This window comes from Colias eurytheme, chromosome 2, assembly GCF_061535395.1.
Source record: "Colias eurytheme isolate Ceu_HAF_F1 chromosome 2, ilColEury1 Martin Lab GWU primary, whole genome shotgun sequence".
NCBI classification, from domain to species: Eukaryota; Metazoa; Arthropoda; class Insecta; order Lepidoptera; family Pieridae; genus Colias; species Colias eurytheme.
The window spans coordinates 12,714,411-12,732,809 of NC_142981.1; the positions used below are offsets into that span (position 1 = coordinate 12,714,411).

An 18,399-nucleotide genomic window follows, 5' to 3' on the forward strand; every position below is an offset into this window, starting at 1 on the left:
CTGAGTGAGCGTGAGTGAGTGTGAGTCAGCCTGAGTGAGCGTGAGTGGTCCTGAGTTAACGTGAGTGATCCTGAGTGAGCGTGAGTTAGCCTGAGTGAGCGTGAGATAGCGTGAGTTAGCCTGAGTGAGCGCGAGGGAGCGTGAGTTAGCCTGAGTGAGCGTGAGTTAGCCTGAGTTAGCGTGAGATAGCCTGAGTTAGCGTGAGTGGGCGTAAGTTAGCGTGAGTTAGCGTGAGTGGTCCTGAGTTAGCGTGAGTGAGAGTGAGTGGGCGTGAGTTAGCGTGAGTGAGTGTGAGTGGTCCTGAGTTAGCGTGAGTGAGCGTGAGTAGTCCTGAGTGAGCGTGAGTGGTCCTGAGTGAGCGTGAGTTAGCCTGAGTGAGCGTGAGTGATCCTGAGTTAGCGTGAGTGAGCGTGAGTTAGCGTGAGTTAGCCTGAGTGAGCGTGAGTGATCCTGAGTTAGCGTGAGTGAGCGTGAGTTAGCCTGAGTTAGCGTGAGATAGCCTGAGTTAGCGAGAGTGATCCTGAGTTAGCGTGAGATAGCCTGAGTTAGCGTGAGTGGGCGTGAGTTAGCGTGAGTGGTTCTGAGTTAGCGTGAGTGAGCGTGAGTGGTCCTGAGTTAGCGTGAGATAGCGTGAGTGGGCGTATGTTAGCGTGAGTGAGTGTGAGTTAGCCTGAGTTAGCGTGAGTGAGCGTGAGTGATCCTGAGTGAGTGTGAGTTAGCCTGAGTGAGCGTGAGTGAGCGTGAGTGGTCCTGAGTTAGCGTGAGTGAGCCTGAGTGATTGTGAGTTAGCCTGAGTGAGTGCGCGTTGAGAATTCGTCAGATTTTAACCATCTGAAAAAAATTGGTTGTCTGTAAAGTCGGTTTACTGACGATAGTTGAACGTTACAACGGCCTATTGTGCTTCTTTGTCGCTCGTTCCGCGCTCTCGCTTGCACTTCAAGCATTACATGGAACGCCTCAGAGCGAGGTAACGCCGCATGAGTCATGTTTTTTCGTGTGTGCAGCCGGCTCTATCGAATTATAAGACGTTGTCACGCCAAAAAAGACGTGTGGCACTCGGGGACTGCCGCGGTAAAGCTATTGCATGCTATGCCAAGCCACACCTCCGCGCCCGTCGGAGTGGGGAGCGTGAGGTTTTTACGGAATTTCTGGATTCGGTCCCCGCGCTCAAGGCCCGCGATAGAAGCTATGCAATAGCTTAATAATCACTTACCGCCGGCGGCACGTTGGGCAGGGCAGCGGGCAGGCCGCCCACATAGATGCGCGCCGCGCGCGAGTGTGGCGGCGCGCGACCCGCCGCCGCCGCGCCGCCCGCGCCGTGCGACAGCAACACACGGCTGCGGGAGATGCGCACTGATATCTGTGGAATAATGTTATCATTTCAATGTTAACATGTTTATTTTCTTAATAATCCGCCGCACGGCGAAAACCGACTCTCTAAATATCAATGCGCACACTTAGTTGATGTTTGTGCATGTTTTTCTTTTATAAAATGTGTGTATGTTTGTCTGAAGCGTTTCATCATTCATGAATTCATTAAAGTTTACTTAAATAGTTACGTTCTTGTTTTATTTCGAATAACTATACAAAATGCGCAATAGGTAAAATCTAAACATTGCGAATTGAAATACAAAAACAAATTCATCTAACGAACGAAGTTACCAAAGTAACTTGCTTGTTTTCTGTGAGAGAGAGAAAGAGAGAGAGACAGACAAAGAAACACGCGCACGCCGCACGGCTACAACTATAGCAAAGTGTTGTTACAACTTTTGGTCTTAATTCCGAACTTCGTTCCAATTTATACTTAATAATATTATAAATCTGAAGAGTTTGTCTGTTTGTTCGTAGTTTGTACCCGCTAATCTCAGGAATTACTCGTCCGGTTCGAAGAATTCTTTCAGAGTTTTTACTCTGTTAAATAACAGTTTTTAGTACATTTATCGAGGAAGTCTATATTAAACATCACGCTAAGACCAACAGGAGCGGATAAAACCGCGGGTGAAAGCTAGTATAACATAAGCTCACCGATCTCCAAGTGCCATCAGCGAGTACGGTGGGCAACGTGACCTCTTTCTTCTTTCTGCCGCGTACAATGAGCCGCACTTTGCCTTCGTGCAGTATCAGTGCTGTGAAGTGCTTTGGTTTTAGTTTGGAGCCCTGGAATTGTTCATGTATTCATTATTGTCTCTATATATGTATAATAAATAATATAATATATCTGTCTCAAAATTGATTTCTGTTTGAAACGCAATGAGATGGTTGATTTGGCCTTTATTTATTGTTTCTAGAAATTGTTTGGTTTATGATAAGGTATATGAGTATATAAATGACCTAAAAATATGAAAAATAGGTAAAGATTTTCCATACCTAAGTTGTACAGCGTCATCTACCAGTTGGCATGGAAATAAAATAATTAAATCATTCAAAATAAAATTCTCCATTCTATATATCTATATCTATGTAATAATGAATATGTTTAGGTATACGGCTTATTAGGTACATCATGTGCACTCAAAGAAACGGCAAAAGACAATAGAGACAATGTTTTTTTTTTGTATCAAATAAACTACGAACCGGTATCAAAAACACGAGTCCCTCAGTGGCGAAGGTCCTAATCTGCAGCGTGATCGAGAACTCGGCCTTCGCCCCCTGTCGCGGGAGCTTGAGGGACGCGTAGCTCCCGGGCGTGTCGCCGAACTTTACTGCTCCTGCTTCAACTGTGTACGATGACATCTGAAATAAGGAGTAAGATATGAAAACTCAGTTTTTTATTAAAAATTAGAAGTATTTCTGCACATTAAAAGTAAGTAATAGAAATTGTAATTTGACTAGTTATATGTGCGCAATTTTGTAACGGTGAAAATACAGGTTACATAACATAACATAAGCGTGGCATGGCATTTTATTAATAAATATTATATTTGATTTAAGAGTTTGTTAAAAAATATTTCAATTTTGAATTAATTTATTTAAACAAAAAGTTGTTCATAAAGCGCTACCATACGAAAATTTGTACAATTATTTAGGTATTATCCAATTTCTTTTACTTTTCAATCTATATAAATGTACATTACAATAAATATGTTTTTCAAATCGATATAAAATCAATAACTCACCTTACTACATAGTGCAGCGGAGTCAGCCTGCGGCTCCGGGGGCGGGTCCCCGCGTGCGCCGCCCTCCGCTCGACCGAGCCGGGCGTCTCCCCATACTGTGCCTTCTTCTAGACCTAGCAAGCTGGAAATAATAATCATTCAATTAACTATTTTTATGTGTTCACTAGTTGGCCGCCTCCTTGGTACAGTGGTTGACACGTGAGCGTAGCACCGAGGGGTCCTGGGTTCGATTCCCGGTGGAGACGAAGAAAAAAAAATGTCTCGGTCTGGCAGGACACAGAAGGCTGATCACCTACTTGTCCCTAAAGAAACGATCAGTGAAACAGATGTATAATGCATCTGCCCCTTACCCCAATAGGGGACATGGGACTTGGGACTTTGGAGCACTTCAAAGCAGTGGAAGTAAGGATAGAATAGGGTGAATGGAAAATTAAAATTATGTAGCTCGTACTTTTAGTTAGGTTTCTTTTGGATTAGAAGCAAATATTTTTAACGTTTGAGTTTCGTGGTAACTATATGTACATACGAACATTAGGATGGATCGATATATTATCCAAGAACCAAGAATAAAACAAACACTGAACAAAAGTAATAGCAAAAAAAAATTCTTCAAGCAGAGTTTTTACAGTCTGTATTAAAATTAATATTTACATAAAAACATTTTAAGATGGATAAACACTTCAAACTCACACAGAATCCACAATAAAGTCCATAATAGTGCCAACAAACGCTTGCGCAGGTAAGTCAATGCTATTCGAGCGTTGTGAGGGCGGAGCCCCGCCGAGGTACAGGCCGCGTGGTCGAGGGGCGAAGCCGCCGCCGGCTAGCGATCCGCTACCAACTAGCTTTTCGTCTAGCCACACTTCTAACTAAAAAAATAATAAGAATAATAAATATGTGCTTCATCATATTTCAAACGCAAAGTTATCGTATTGGCTAAAAGCTTGAAAATGATAATTAAAAATATTATATATATCTTTTATCAAAATTCTGATCTTGATATACTCCTGACTCAATTTAAATAAAACAATAACGTACAGATTAAACAAAATAATCCCTACTATATAATATTATAAATGCGAAAGTAAGTCTGTCTGTCTGTCTGTTACACTTTCCCGCTTAAACCTCGATGAAATTTGGCACAGACAAACTTTAGACCCTGAGAAAGAACATAGGCTACCATCAAAACACCACGCGGGCGAAGCCGCGGGCGGACCGCTAGTAATTGTATAAGTAAGTATATTACCTGTTTATGCGCGCGCACGAGTGTGACAGCGTGCAGGCGGCCATCATCCAGTCGCGTGCCGTTCGCGCGCACGCGCAGCGAGCCCTTACCCGCTGTGCCCTGCACTTCGAGCTCACCTGTCATATTTATAAGTGTTATTTACATTATATATTAAGTAAGCGGTAGGAAAACATACAAACATGTTTGTAGTGTTGATAGAATTTTAATTTTTTTCATAGTAAAAATTTTGAAAATACTAAGTAGAAAAATTAAATGAGTGGTGCGTTTGTAATATGATGCTCCTTAATTGTGATAAATGCTACCACATAAAATTCACGCGCAACCGCAAGATCATAGAGTCTTCATACAATATTCACGGTTCATTGTTGCAAGAGGTTAAGGTAGTCCGCGATCTTGGAGTTTACCTTGATGCACAATTACGTTTTACATCTCACTACGACAACATATTGGCTGCAGCATATCGATCGCTTGGCTTCATCCTACGGTGCTCCAAAGAATTCAAGGATCCTAAAACAGCGCTTGTACTTTACAACAGCTTCGTTCGTAGTCGTCTGGAGTATTGTTGTACAGTCTGGAACCCATCGAGATATATTACTAGAGGGGTTATTCCAAACAAAAACATTGCGCGCGGCCGATGTGGTGGGGTACGTGTGGAACGAGCGAGGCGTGGCTTCAAGTTCAAAGATTAAGCAATGCGTGCAGATGCGACACATTGTGCAATCTGTTTACTCGGTACTATCTGGTGGTACTGATACTAGGGAATTAATAAAACGAGGATTTTATATTAAACTATGTATTTTAATTTCCTTTAAATAATATCAATTTATTAAGCTTTTGTCGTTTTGTGTAGTAATCAATAGTTTTATCAGTTTTTGCTTCATGATGTAATTTAAATGGATACGATGATTCAATGTTGATGGCGTTTACGTATAAGAAACTCACATTTTGAAAAATCTCACGCGAGATTCGAGGATGGGGGAGGGGTTGAATAAATTCTCACGACATCTCACCAGGGGGGGAGGGAGGTGCAGAAAATTTTAAAAAACACCTCACGTAATTTATGGACGCCCCCTTACTCGATCACAATTTTTGTAACTTTACTATAAACGGAACTACATTTAAAAATATACTTTATTTATTGAGTTATAAGGTTGCTTCCATTCTGTTTATTTACATTCTCAAAAACATCAATCGCTGCAGAGGTGGCTTGCGACAAAGGCGGCTTGTGTCAAAGGCCTCGGCGATATCATTTAAGAACATAATATTATGTACTTTAGGCAAACTTGTTATAAGATCTATTTTACTTTCTTATTAGTCCATTTGACAAGGATATTGGGTAAGATACCTATTGGAATAATTTTATTATTATGTATGTACTTATTAAATCCGCGAATAAAAGAAATTTTTAGTCGTGAATATAGAAATTGGGTCGCATTTTTTTAATCCGCGAATAGTAAAAACACGAATAAAGGAAGCGCGATTAAGGAACTTTTACTGTATTAGTTTCTGTGAATGTTGTGTTTATTTGTAATTGTTGTGCATAATAATTTATAAATCCTATTGGAACAACTATTGATTAGGCTTTTTTTAATAAATAAAAATAGGTAAATAAATAAATATTACTTAATATAACCTACCGTTTTACTTTGCGTAGTCGGGTAAAAGTATAAATATTTAGGTACTACACCACGGTAATCTTTCCTAGTAGATATTGTATATACATAGTTAAAAAAATCCAGTTACATTTTTTTAACAGACTCATCGATAGTGTCACGTCTGTGCTGTTAGTCTATGAAAAATGGCGCGAAACGCAGAACGCGTGGTGATTTTTCGCAAAATGATAACAATATTAGTAAAATGCATGACTTACTCATAATAAGGAAACTTACTGGTGAAAAGTCACTCCTCGGGCTTTGTTTGTATTATGGGAACTGTTAAAACAATATCTAAGCAAACACGAAGGCATTTTGAACAGAGCAATAACACGTGTTGACGCGGCAAGCGGGGGGCACAGTCCGACACAGACTAAAGAGACTTGTGATTCTTACCTCTAGCTCGTGTTAAAGAGAGTGTAGTAGCGATCGCCTCTCTAGTACGTAGTACATTCTATCTCTATGCTGGAACCCAACTTATCAAACGCATATAAATCGGATCGAGCGCTTACAAAAATTACTGGTCCGTTGTCTAGCATTCAGAACTGGAATTGGTAAAACTTGCACAAGTTATTTGGACAGGCTCAATAACTTCAAGATGTTGAGCTTAAAAACTCGACGTACAATGTTAGATATAGTTTTCTTATATAAAATAATTAATAACAGTATTGATTCTCCTGAATTATTGGGTAGAATATGTATTAATGTCCCCGCCAGGATCCCTCGATATCCCTGCGCTATACTCAGAACTCCTCCATTTCGAACAAACTTAGGGAAGCATTCCCCAATAGTTAGACTTACCCATGAGTACAACGTTGTTGCAGCAAAGTCGCGTGAAATTGATATATTTCACAATTCACTTGCGGTATTCAAGCGTATTCTTCATAATAATTTCAATGAAACATGTCAGCACAATAAATAAAGTGTAAATATGTAATAATAATCAGCATTAGTTTTTTAATAAGCAATATTAGTAAAAACGATATTATTGCAAATTTTGTTTTGGATCTACTTTGGATGCAGCATTTAAATTATTATTTAACTTTTTTTGGTGTAGGTATAATTGCAAACATTCCTGCATCAGAAATTGTAATTCATTTTTTTCATTTTTTCATTAAACTAACTATTGTTATCCGTTTAAATATACGATTGTTGTAATTTCCTATAAGTAAAGAAACATATATTGTTATTATACGATAAGCAATTTTAGTATTAAGAGTTTTTAAATTATGTTTTTCTTTGTTGGAAATTCTTAATAAAAATAATAATAATAATAATAATAAGGGCGTAGGGATGTGACGACCCCATCGCCCGCGGTTGGAATATCTATTGTCTACGTGACAACAGATATTCCACCCGTGCAATCAGTCAACCCGCAGGACGCCTTGTGGCGAGGTGTCGGGGAGTAGCGACCCCGCGGGAACCGAGCGCTCCCGGGGGAGATCCCTGTCCTCACCTCTGGGCTGTCCCGGTGGCAGTTCGGAGTGAACTATGACGAGGTTCAGGATCCCCCACCTCTGGCTTGCCTTTGTTGGCCGTCCAGAGTGGAGCCGCCAGAGCTATATGCTCGGGGGTGGAAGTGTCTAATGGCGTAATAGCGGGGAAACCCGCTCCGGGCCCGCGGGCCCGCGATGGTGAAACCGGTGCCGCACCTCTCTACACCCCTAGCCGTTCAGCTGATGTTGCCCCCTTGTTGCCATTTTCGGTAACCTTTTTGGGAGCCCATCGACCGAGCTGGCGAGTCACCGTCTGCCATCATTTTCAATTTTTAATATTGAAAAGGCAGACGTCCATAGTCCCCATAGACCCAACCTACCGATCCACTGAACACCTCCTTCCATAACCCAGATTTTTAATTCCCATATTTTACAATAGTCCTACATCGGCCGCAGACTGCCTAGGGCTGTATCTCTATAGTGCAGTCATGGGCAGGCTGCGGCTGGTGTCCCACAACACATTAAAATTCTCGAAAGGGCCTCTGCGTGTTGGATCCGTGTCCCCACGTAAGCCTTCCAAAGATCCGGGTACCGTCCTTCTGGTGGTACCCGAGTATTATGGAACAGAGAAACATAATAATAAAGGCGTAGGGATGTGACGACCCCATCGCCCCCGGATGGCATATCTACAATAGATATCCCAACCGTGCAGTCAGTCACCCCGCAGGGCACCTTGTGGCGAGGTGTCGGGGAGTAGCGACCCCGCGGGAACCGAGCGCTCCCGGGGGAGGCCCCTGTCCTCACCTCTGGACTGTCCCGGTGGCAGTTCGGAGTGAACAATGACGAGGTTCAGGATCCCCCACCTCTGGCTTGCCTTTGTTGGCCGTCCAGAGTGGAGCCGCCAGAGCTATATGCTCGGGGGTGGAAGTGTCTAATGGTGTAATAGCGGGGAAACCCGCTCCGGGCCCGCGGGCCCGCGATGGTGAAACCGGTGCCGCACCTCTCTACACCCCTAGCCGTTCAGCTGATGTTGCCCCCTTGTTGCCATTATCGGTAACCTTTTTGGGAGCCCATCGACCGAACTGGCGAGTCACCGTCTGCCATAATTTTCAATTTTTAATATTGAAAAGGCAGACGTCCATAGTCCCCATAGACCCAATATACCAGTCCATCTAACACCCCCTTCCATAACCCAGATTTATTCATTTCCATTTTTTCTGCAATAGCCGCCTACATTGGCCGCGGACTGCCCAGGGCTGTATCTCTATAGTGCAGTCATGGGCAGGCTGCGGCTGGTGTCCCACAACACATTAAATTCTCTAAAGGGCCTCTGCGTGTTGGACCTGTGTCCCCACGTAAGCCTTCCAAAGGACCGGGTATCTTCCTTTTGGTGGTACCCGTGTATTATGGAGAGAGACATAATAATAAAGTACGAGAGATATATTGGTCTTTGCATCCTTGAAACCAATTTCAATAAACCAATGAAATTTACAACATAATATCTGATCCATTAAATTTGACACACAATTTTCTCACTGGGTACCTACAACCGTGACACAACCGTGTACAATCTATTGATGACCTTTTGTTTTAAACCATTTATTACTTAACTATGTATGTATTTACTTAAAACTCAAAACTTTTACTAACCTTTAACAACAGCAATCACCAGATAATGTCCATCATCGCCATCATCATCATCGTCCACTTCATTGGAACCAGCTACCGGTGCCCGGTACAGCAGCAGACCTGATGATGACCTGGTCCTGAAGGATATACCCAAGGAAGACTTCCGTCTGATCGCTGGTGATGCCATCTCTATGTAACCTTCGCCTCCGAATATTGCTGACCGAAGTGTCTGTGAAAGAGTTTTAAACAGATTATTAAGGAAAATTCGCTTGTTAAGCATTAGTAAGACACTATCAAAATATAATAATCGAAAGAGATACATTTTAATTGTTTAACGGAAAAAAAAATAAGTACCAAGGAAGTTCCTATACAGGGTGAAAGGTAAGAAAAAAATTTGGACTTTGTATGGAAATCGGCCAGCTGATTAGCGAAGTTTCCTTACAAAGTCCAATTTTTTTTTACGAATTCAGCAAAGTTGTAGAACAAAAGTTGTTCAGTTTCATGAGTAGAAGCTCCTGTCTAAATTTGTCACATGTCTTACCTTTCATCCTGTATAAATCTGTACGAGTAAAATATCCAGGTTGATTTAAATTTTAGATTGTTATATTTAAGGTCCTGTTTTCGTCTGCCGTCTTTATTATATTTAAATAAATAAACACAAATAACTTGAAAAGATCAAAGCTCACAAACCTTAGTAGTACACCCCGGTTCAACTCCATGTCTATGCGGCGTATCCAGCAAGTCATATCCCTCTCTATCCACAGTGAGTGCCCCGAGACACCCCAGCAGTGCCGGCGGGCGCTCTCCCGCGGGGACTTCGCCCCCGGGCGGAGCGCCCCCGAGCCAGTACTCCGCGGCTTGCAGGTCCGGTAGTAGAGACGCGTCTTGTACAGGAGGTGAGGGTGAGCCCAGCGTCTCCTCGCCGTTCACGCGCAGGCTGCCTGGGGACGGACGCGCTTACATACGTGTTCTTTGACTATCGCTACATAATATTATAGACTTAGTAATATGTTTGTATGATAAAGTATATCACGAAGATTTTTAATTTACAATGCATATAATATTTGTGTCATAGTTTTGTAAAGCATGCGTTATCAATTCGTATAATTAATAGTCTCTAATTTGTGTCTTGCTTTTTCTTTCACTAGCTGTAATCTCTATTTAGTTCATTTTCATCTATTATTCTCGCGTTATCAAACTGTTGTCCATATTCTGGAATATTTGTCAGTTTTCTGGCAAAAAGTTTCCACAACAAATTTGATAGCCAAATCATATTAATTATTATATATTGTTGGATAGATGATCCATTTCTTCATATCTATTCCACTTTTCAAGCTATCCCGCAACAGTACCTCTCTCGAGTCCGCTGAAGACGCGCGTGGCCTGCACGTGCGCGGGCGCCCCGTCGCAGCGCGCGCCGCCCGACGCGATCTCGAGCCGCGCGCCGCCGTACTGCACCGCGAACACCACGCGGCACGACCGCACCCACACGCTCACTGAGCGGTTCTGGTACGTACGAGATAAGAAAGTAGAAATAAAAGCACATATAAAATCAATGCGTAGAAATACGAGATAACAACGTGGAAATACAAAAAGAACACAATAACAAATAAATAAAATTGACAATTTTAAAAAATTCTTGGAAATAGTAAATAAATATTTTCATTTTTCTATCATCAAGTAAGAAAGAAAAAATATTTAAATTCACATAAAGATACACCAATATCATTATCAATTATAAAAAGTATTAAAACATGATTTAATAATTAAATTAAGGCGTTGTGTACGTCAAAAAAGGATGCCACCTAAGGACTCACATTAACAGTATCCAGCGCTAAAAACAATAACGCATCATGATCCCTCGTTCGGAAGGTGAAGGACAATGTGAACCGGCGTCTGTCCGCGGGACGCAGGCCCGAGCGACGCACCGCAGCGTAGCCCGCGCCGCTGAACTGCACTAGTGTGGAGCCGCGGGATTGGCTGAACCGCCTGTACACGAAAAACTCATTATTAAGAACACGATCATTTTAATTGCAAACGTTCCTCAACATTAAATAGATTATCATTACCACTAAACAGAAACTTAAACACGATCTGAAATATTATTTTTATCAAATGACAGACAACAGCGATACCATCAGGTCTAAGTGAAATACGGATTTTCAATTAAATTCAGTGATTATTTTTTTATGTTAACCAGCTTGTTTGTTTTATTTATTAACAGAAAACAAAAACATACCGATTCAAAATAAAGTCTGGAATATATCTAAGAGGACACAGAAATAAAAAATAATTTGTTGCCATACATCGATGAACTTCGTAATGGTTTAAAAAAAACAGTTCATTCAATACGCGTGAAAAGGTGACACGATCATGCTTATTAAAACACACTTTAACAAGCATATATTCGGGTGTCAGTACATTGCACTGCCAAACTACCTATTATTTATTAAACTATTTACATAAGAATACGAAACTATATTAATGCACAAATGGGATGTAAAGTAACAAAGGTGATCTTATCACTTTTAAGCGATTTCTTCCGGGCTACCTAAGGTAAGGTATTATTTAAAACGCAACACAAGTTAATTCTACTGATTATTTCCTTTGATTTCGCGCTAACTACCGAAAATCACTTGACCCTACAGTGATATAAATGTTTTTAAAGATTTTATCTCTGATTTTTTTTTGTTCATTATATAACATTAACTTCTTAATTTTGATTTGGGCATATCATTTTAAATTTATAAATACTCAATAAGGATAGACAAAAACAAATTGTACCCATACCTATGAGTACATCCAATACACTTGGCATTCCCAGGTTGTTTATTAAACGCCCAGAGCCCTAGCGCTCCGCTATCGTCCCTCAACGCATGCACGCAGCCCGGTAACGGCGCCACGCTTTCTCCCAGCCAGAGGAGAGACGAGCGGAGTAGCCCAGCGCTTGAAGCGCTTGATGTAGTGTTGCTGGACGATATCGCAGCGCTGCCGGAGCGCTCCACGCGGAGACGGACTGTTGTCCATACTCTGGAATGAACGATGTATTGTTAAAAATTTATAAATGACTGATGTTCACGTGTTTATGATGAATTTATGATGCTTTGCTTTTTTTTCTACATTACAGATAATTAATATTTACTATTAAAAAAATCAAATTTAAAATTTAAAGAGAAATAGTTGTCAGAGCGGTTTATTTCGACTTGTTCTCCTAATATATTTTTTTTAAATTATATGTTACTTGTTGTTTTGTAATGTACAATTAGGTAAATTTGGGTAAATATCTTTTTGATATTTTATTTTATTCTTAAGCTCCAGAACCTTAAAACAAATAAATGAATTTGAATTTGAACACCACAGCCAATAAGAATTTCCTTAAGAAAACCAAGTCACCTCTCAATATCAATAGTATACGCAGTATGATCCGCATCATCCACCGTAGACTGCAGCGGCTCGGGGTGCAGGATGACCCCCTCCTCTCCCCCCACGTTCCACGTTAATCGTAGTCTGCTGTTCACTACTGACAGACGCATGTAGCGGTCTGTGGCTTCCTGGATAGGAGAAAATATATTTATTTATGTATGCTTTGAAAGATTAAGAGTATTATTTGCTTTTGAGAATTTGACTAGATTCTCTTCTCGATTTGCCTGTTCAATTGTTTGCTCGAATATTATGTAGGAGAATTAAGTTCACAGTTTTCCAGTGAAATCCGGGTTAGCTCCAATGATATTTGTATAACAGTTAATGTTCGTTTGGAAGTTGGTTGGAATTAAAAATAGCCGTACTTATTTTGATGAAAATACAGGTTCACATTTAAAAATTTAATACAGATTCAATTTCTTAGTGTGAACCTGTAATAACATCCAGTCATTCATGTCATCATTTTAATAATTATCAAATTTCTATTACGGCATTTGCGATGAAATGGGACTATTTTCGTGTAGAATTATTAAATGAAGCTCAACCTGATCCTGCATAAAGACAAGCGTGCCATCATCCACATCGCCATCGAAGCTGACGGCCAGCGACAGTCGTGTGACCGCGGGCGCGCTCCGCACCGCGTACGCGCGTGCGCAGCCCCCACCGGACACCGGGGAACGGACTGATACTGTTATCTAGGGGGAGATAAGTATCTTTATAGAATGTTTGATTATAATTTTATTTTATTGAAAGTAAAGACAATATTACGAATTGCACAAGCATTGTTGGTAATTTGGGCAAGAGACTTATGGTGCAAGCATTTTCAAGAACTTAATTGTTTTAGTAAAGTTACATTTCTCGAAGAAGATCAACATTAATGTTATGCATCGAGCATAATATTATTATGCCACGGCACTTAAATCAATGGATTAATAATAATTTCATTAGAAGGGCAAGGTAAAAGATAAAATATTTAAAATTTTCAATATATAATCAACTCTTTATGAATGCTAAATTCAATTCAATTTTTTGATGAATGGCAGTCAATTTTGCCAATGTCACGTTGTGGAAAGTTTTACACCTCAAAGATTTATGAGAAGCTCAATTGAAGAATGCTAATTTTTATGTCCATATCAAAAGCTTTGATAACAGGATAATTTGTCACTCACAGTACTAGCAGCATGTCTAGCGCGCTCCACCCGCTCCCTCAGCGCTCTCAGCGCTGGCTCAAGCACTGCGCTCGCTGCGGAGTGTTCTCGCGCTCGAGCCGCTGCGGCCGCTGCAAGTGCTTCCGATACTTCAGCACCGCGAAGCGTGTTACCGCGGATTTGGGATACTAAAAATTGAGTTACGTATTAGTATTAAAATGATGAACTGTGCCTAATAAACTAAATATAAGAAAAGGGACTATCAAAGAGACAATGAATATGTGGAGCATGAAAATCAAGATGTAATATTAGTATCTAGCGGAAAGAATATAGTCCTGTGATTTATTAAGCTACGAAATATCGTTTGGTGACAGGGATCCATTAAGTAGAACATGGAACATTGAGATGTTAGAAAAAAATACATTTGTTACTATTTAAAGAATGACTATTTTTTATAATAGAGAACTACTATTGATATAAGAGGGCTTTCAATAATATTTAAAAATAATTATAAACTCAAATGTTAGGAAAGGTAAATATCTCACCATGTTCTTCAGCAGCCCCCAGCGCTGTATCGCCCAGCCGCTGCAGCGTTGCAAGTTTCCTCCGCAAGTGGTACCGCACGCGCCTCCTCGTCTCCGCCGCTTCGTCATATAACGACCGTGACACAGCGAACACGCGCTCCGCTTGCTCGCCAGCGCTGCGAAGCGATGTGAGCGCTCCGGTTTCTGTGCTACCTTGAATGTAAAACGTGTTTAATGTACGTAAAATTCTTGAATGTAAAAAATGTAAAATTCTATCAATAGTTGATAGAAAATGTATTAAAACAGAATGTGCTCAAGAAATGCGTGAATGCGTGTTATGTAAATAAATAAATGTCTTTCAGACGAATTTAAATTAAAATTGTTGGGTGGTTCTTTTATCATTGTGTTTTCTCAATATTAATAAGAAAGGTGTAAATTATTCATAACTCACGGAAATGATACAACAAATTAAATTACAGAAGAGCGTCCTGAATGAGAGGTAGAAGGCTACGCTAAAAAATAACTTTAATCCAGTAAAAAATGTTTTTTTTCTATTTGTCCCAATTTGAAAATGTTACCATCAAAATTATCTTCAAGATAATACCAAAAAATACAGATAAATAACCAAGAAACAACATACTAAGTCCCGCCGCAGCAGTAGCGGCCCCAGAGGCGAGCGACCGTTCCCGCCAGCCGAGCGCGCGGAGCCCCACACTCGCTGCGTCGATACCACGAGCAGCACTTTCTACGCCACGCCCTAGTTCTGGGTACAAATGTTACATAAATAAAATGGTTGTCTGTAAAGTCGGTTTACTGACGATAGTTGAGCGTGACAACGTCCGATTGTGCTTCTTTGTCACTCGTTCCGCGCTCTCGCTTGCACTTCAAGCCTTACATGGAACGCCTCAGAGCGAGGTAACGCCGCATGAGTCATGTTTTTTCGTGCGTGCAACCGGCTCTATCGAAGTATAAGACGTTGTCACGTCAATAAATTGTGGAATACGATAAGTATTCATATAATATTCACTCGTTTGTTGTGAAAAGATCTAAAGTTAGTAAAGTAAATAATTTGGCTTATCCAAGTGTAGTGTATGTCCTTCCCTATTATCGGCTCTTAGACGCACACGACCTCTCACTCCGACCGCCTGCAGCCAACTGAGCTGTGTGAGCGGTGTCACCGTTGCACGTGCGCAAGAGATGACATAATACTTCCCTCTCTTTCACTCACATACACTACATCCCTCCTTTATTTTAGAAATTTTTAATTTTTTCAATTAATTTTATTAAATAAAATATTATGTTCTAGTATGTATAGTATTCGAGTATGTTATATGTATGCTTCTATTCTAGTCTATACCTAAGCACCAGTATCAGTCAATGACCTATTATACTAGTAGACGATGCATACGCCAACATCATTGCACTAAAAAAACAGCGTAATTAATACATACCTACTTACTAACGCATTATCACCAATACAGTTGTTCTCTTTTTCACTCTCACGCACGAGACATAATACATGTCTCACTCCTGTACTTCGTAATAACAACTGCCGATTAAAATATAAAAGAACGTCCAGCCACGACGCTGAATGGTGCGTGATTAAGTGAAACTCGGGCACTTAGCTGAGTTTTTTCTTGCCAAAATAGAGAGCGGGTAACGTATCTAGCTGTTTTATATATCATAGGTATCAGTTAGTAAACACAGCTCGGGGACACGTCCGCTCCATACCAGCGATAGAGTAGAATGTGTCACCTGGCCTAGTAATATAATTCTATCTATATGCAACATCTCTCCTTTTCATTTTTTTTTCTTTTTTTTTTTCCATTAAGTATATGTATATTCAAAATTATAATAATTTTTACAATATATGTATTCAAATCGATATTAATTAATAATTTTTTCAAACTCAAACCTTCATTCATCAACCATACCTCGTCCAGAAACGTTAAAACGTTTCGTCAGTATAAGGACAAAATATGAATTTACCACTGGTTCGGAAAGCCGCCTCAACAGAGAAGAGCCGGCAAGAATATATAGGCATGTAGTCGCTCCTTCAAAATCATAGAAATGTAACATCTTACATAGGTATTTATAATAACAATAATGACAATTTATTTAAGTATACGACAATCTATCATGAATAAGTTGTATACTTATATTTAAGTTTATTAAGTCATTATTTATTTATTAACCAATGGGACGAAATCGTTTTCAGTAACTTAATGTTCCTTCTGTAACTTAACTATACTTTTGACTAACTGTACCTGTACTGTACCTATACTGTACCTGCACTGTACTGTACCTGTTCTGTACCTGTACTGTACTTAACCTGTTTTATTTTTTCCTTACATGACTATTGCACTACCTTGTTGATGTAAAATTTATTGTTTATCTGTGGTAACAAAATATTGTCTCTGTGCAAACTTGCGTCATGTGTGTACTCTTCCTTATACTGAAATTAAAGATGTCTGACCGCTACCATACCTGTGTTTTATTAGGTTATGGGCCCAGAGCAAATTAAAAAAATAGTCTTTTTGAGTAAATTAAAAATTTGTGCAGTTACAATGGCAGGCAATTATTCGTTGAACGTTCCAAGGTTGAAGGGACGAGATAACTACGATGATTGGGCATTCGCCGTAGAAAACTTCTTAATCCTCGAAGGCATCGACATTAAGAACAGTGCTAACCTAAGTGAACAAGATGATCGGAAGGCTAAAGCAAAGATGGTGATGACTATCGACCCATCGCTCTACGTACACATCAAGAATGAAACAAAAGTGCATAACTTGTGGGCAAAATTAAAGGCGTTATTTGATGATTCTGGATTTACGCGTCGTATCAGCTTACTACGAACATTAATTTCTATACGTCTTGAAAACTCGGAATCGATGACTGCGTATGTGACCCAAATAGTGGATACTTCTCAAAAGCTTAAAGGTACCGGTTTCGATATAAATGATGAGTGGGTCGGTTCGCTTCTATTAGCCGGTTTACCCGATAAGTTCGAGCCCATGATAATGGCCATTGAGCATTCCGGAATGAACATGAGTGCAGATACAATAAAGACTAAGCTGCTAGATATGAGCGCAGGGACCGAAATTAAAACCGAAGGAGCATTCTTTTCAAAAGATTCTCGCCAAAATCAAAATGGCGGGAAACGAACGCACGTGTCAGCATCGAATAGGCAATCGAATAAGCAAGTCAGCCATTTTGACGGAAAGCCGGTGGTAAAAAATATTCGTTGTTACAAATGCAAGCAAGTCGGACATTACAAAAATCAATGTCGTTTCTCAGAAAAGAATAAACAAGTAAATGCATTTAGTGCAATGTTCCTAACGGGAAAATACAGTGACAAAGACTGGTATGTAGACTCGGGTGCTAGTACGCATATGATATCGCAGTCGAGCAAATATATGCTAAGAAATATATCGTATAATACTGAGCCTCGAAGTATAGTGGTGGCTAACAATGAAATCGTGCCAGTTATATGTTCCGGTGACATAGATATTACCACGAAAGTGCGAAATAAGGAGCATAAGGTAAATGTCAACAATGTTTTATGCATTCATAACCTCACTACAAACCTTCTATCCGTTAGTAAGATGATAAGTGTTGGCAACAGAGTTATTTTCAATGAAAATGTATGCTATATTTATAATCAACGGAATGAATGCATTGGAGAAGCTAACTTAACAAATGGTGTGTATAAGTTGAACATTGTGAAGTCAGATCAACTGTTAGCAGCGACGGCAGTGACTTCTAGTTGGACATGGCACAGACGGCTCGGCCACATTAACAGTAAAGACTTAAATATCATGAGAGATGGAGCAGTAGAAGGCTTATCATTCCAAGATAAGGCAGAAATCAGCAGAGCTAATTGTACTGTGTGCTGCGAGGGAAAGCAAACCAAACTACCTTTCCCTACAAGTTCATCACGGAGTGATAATATTCTGAATATAATACATGCTGACCTCTGCGGACCTATGGAGAACAAGTCGCTTGGACAGGCCAGATACTTCCTTCTGTTAGTGGATGACTATAGTCGGATGGCTTTTGTGTATTTTTTAAAATGTAAAGATGAGACATTCTCTTATTTCAAGCAGTTTAAGAGCTTAGTAGAAAATCAAAAATCTACAAAAATAAAGATTTTAAGAACAGACAATGGTGGAGAATTTTGTTCAGCACAAATGGAAAATTACTTAAGGCAGACTGGAATTATACACCA

General features: G+C 40.1%; 1 protein-coding gene across 1 annotated transcript in view; it reads right to left on the bottom strand.

Moving 5' to 3' along the window:
- wb (wing blister) overlaps positions 1 to 18,399 on the bottom strand; it is a 145,346-nt gene that overhangs the window by 5,724 nt on the left and 121,223 nt on the right. Inside the window, exons 33-48 of the mRNA XM_090109713.1 lie at positions 14,812 to 14,934; positions 14,193 to 14,384; positions 13,669 to 13,835; positions 13,045 to 13,194; positions 12,473 to 12,630; positions 11,870 to 12,109; positions 10,897 to 11,068; positions 10,432 to 10,585; positions 9,770 to 10,020; positions 9,101 to 9,308; positions 4,363 to 4,478; positions 3,807 to 3,985; positions 3,117 to 3,237; positions 2,575 to 2,733; positions 2,026 to 2,157; positions 1,214 to 1,360 (exon numbers count right to left, since the gene is read on the bottom strand). Of these exons, the coding sequence (XP_089965839.1) occupies positions 1,214 to 1,360; positions 2,026 to 2,157; positions 2,575 to 2,733; positions 3,117 to 3,237; positions 3,807 to 3,985; positions 4,363 to 4,478; positions 9,101 to 9,308; positions 9,770 to 10,020; positions 10,432 to 10,585; positions 10,897 to 11,068; positions 11,870 to 12,109; positions 12,473 to 12,630; positions 13,045 to 13,194; positions 13,669 to 13,835; positions 14,193 to 14,384; positions 14,812 to 14,934 (2,669 nt within the window). The remainder of the gene's footprint in view (positions 1 to 1,213; positions 1,361 to 2,025; positions 2,158 to 2,574; positions 2,734 to 3,116; positions 3,238 to 3,806; positions 3,986 to 4,362; positions 4,479 to 9,100; positions 9,309 to 9,769; positions 10,021 to 10,431; positions 10,586 to 10,896; positions 11,069 to 11,869; positions 12,110 to 12,472; positions 12,631 to 13,044; positions 13,195 to 13,668; positions 13,836 to 14,192; positions 14,385 to 14,811; positions 14,935 to 18,399) is intronic.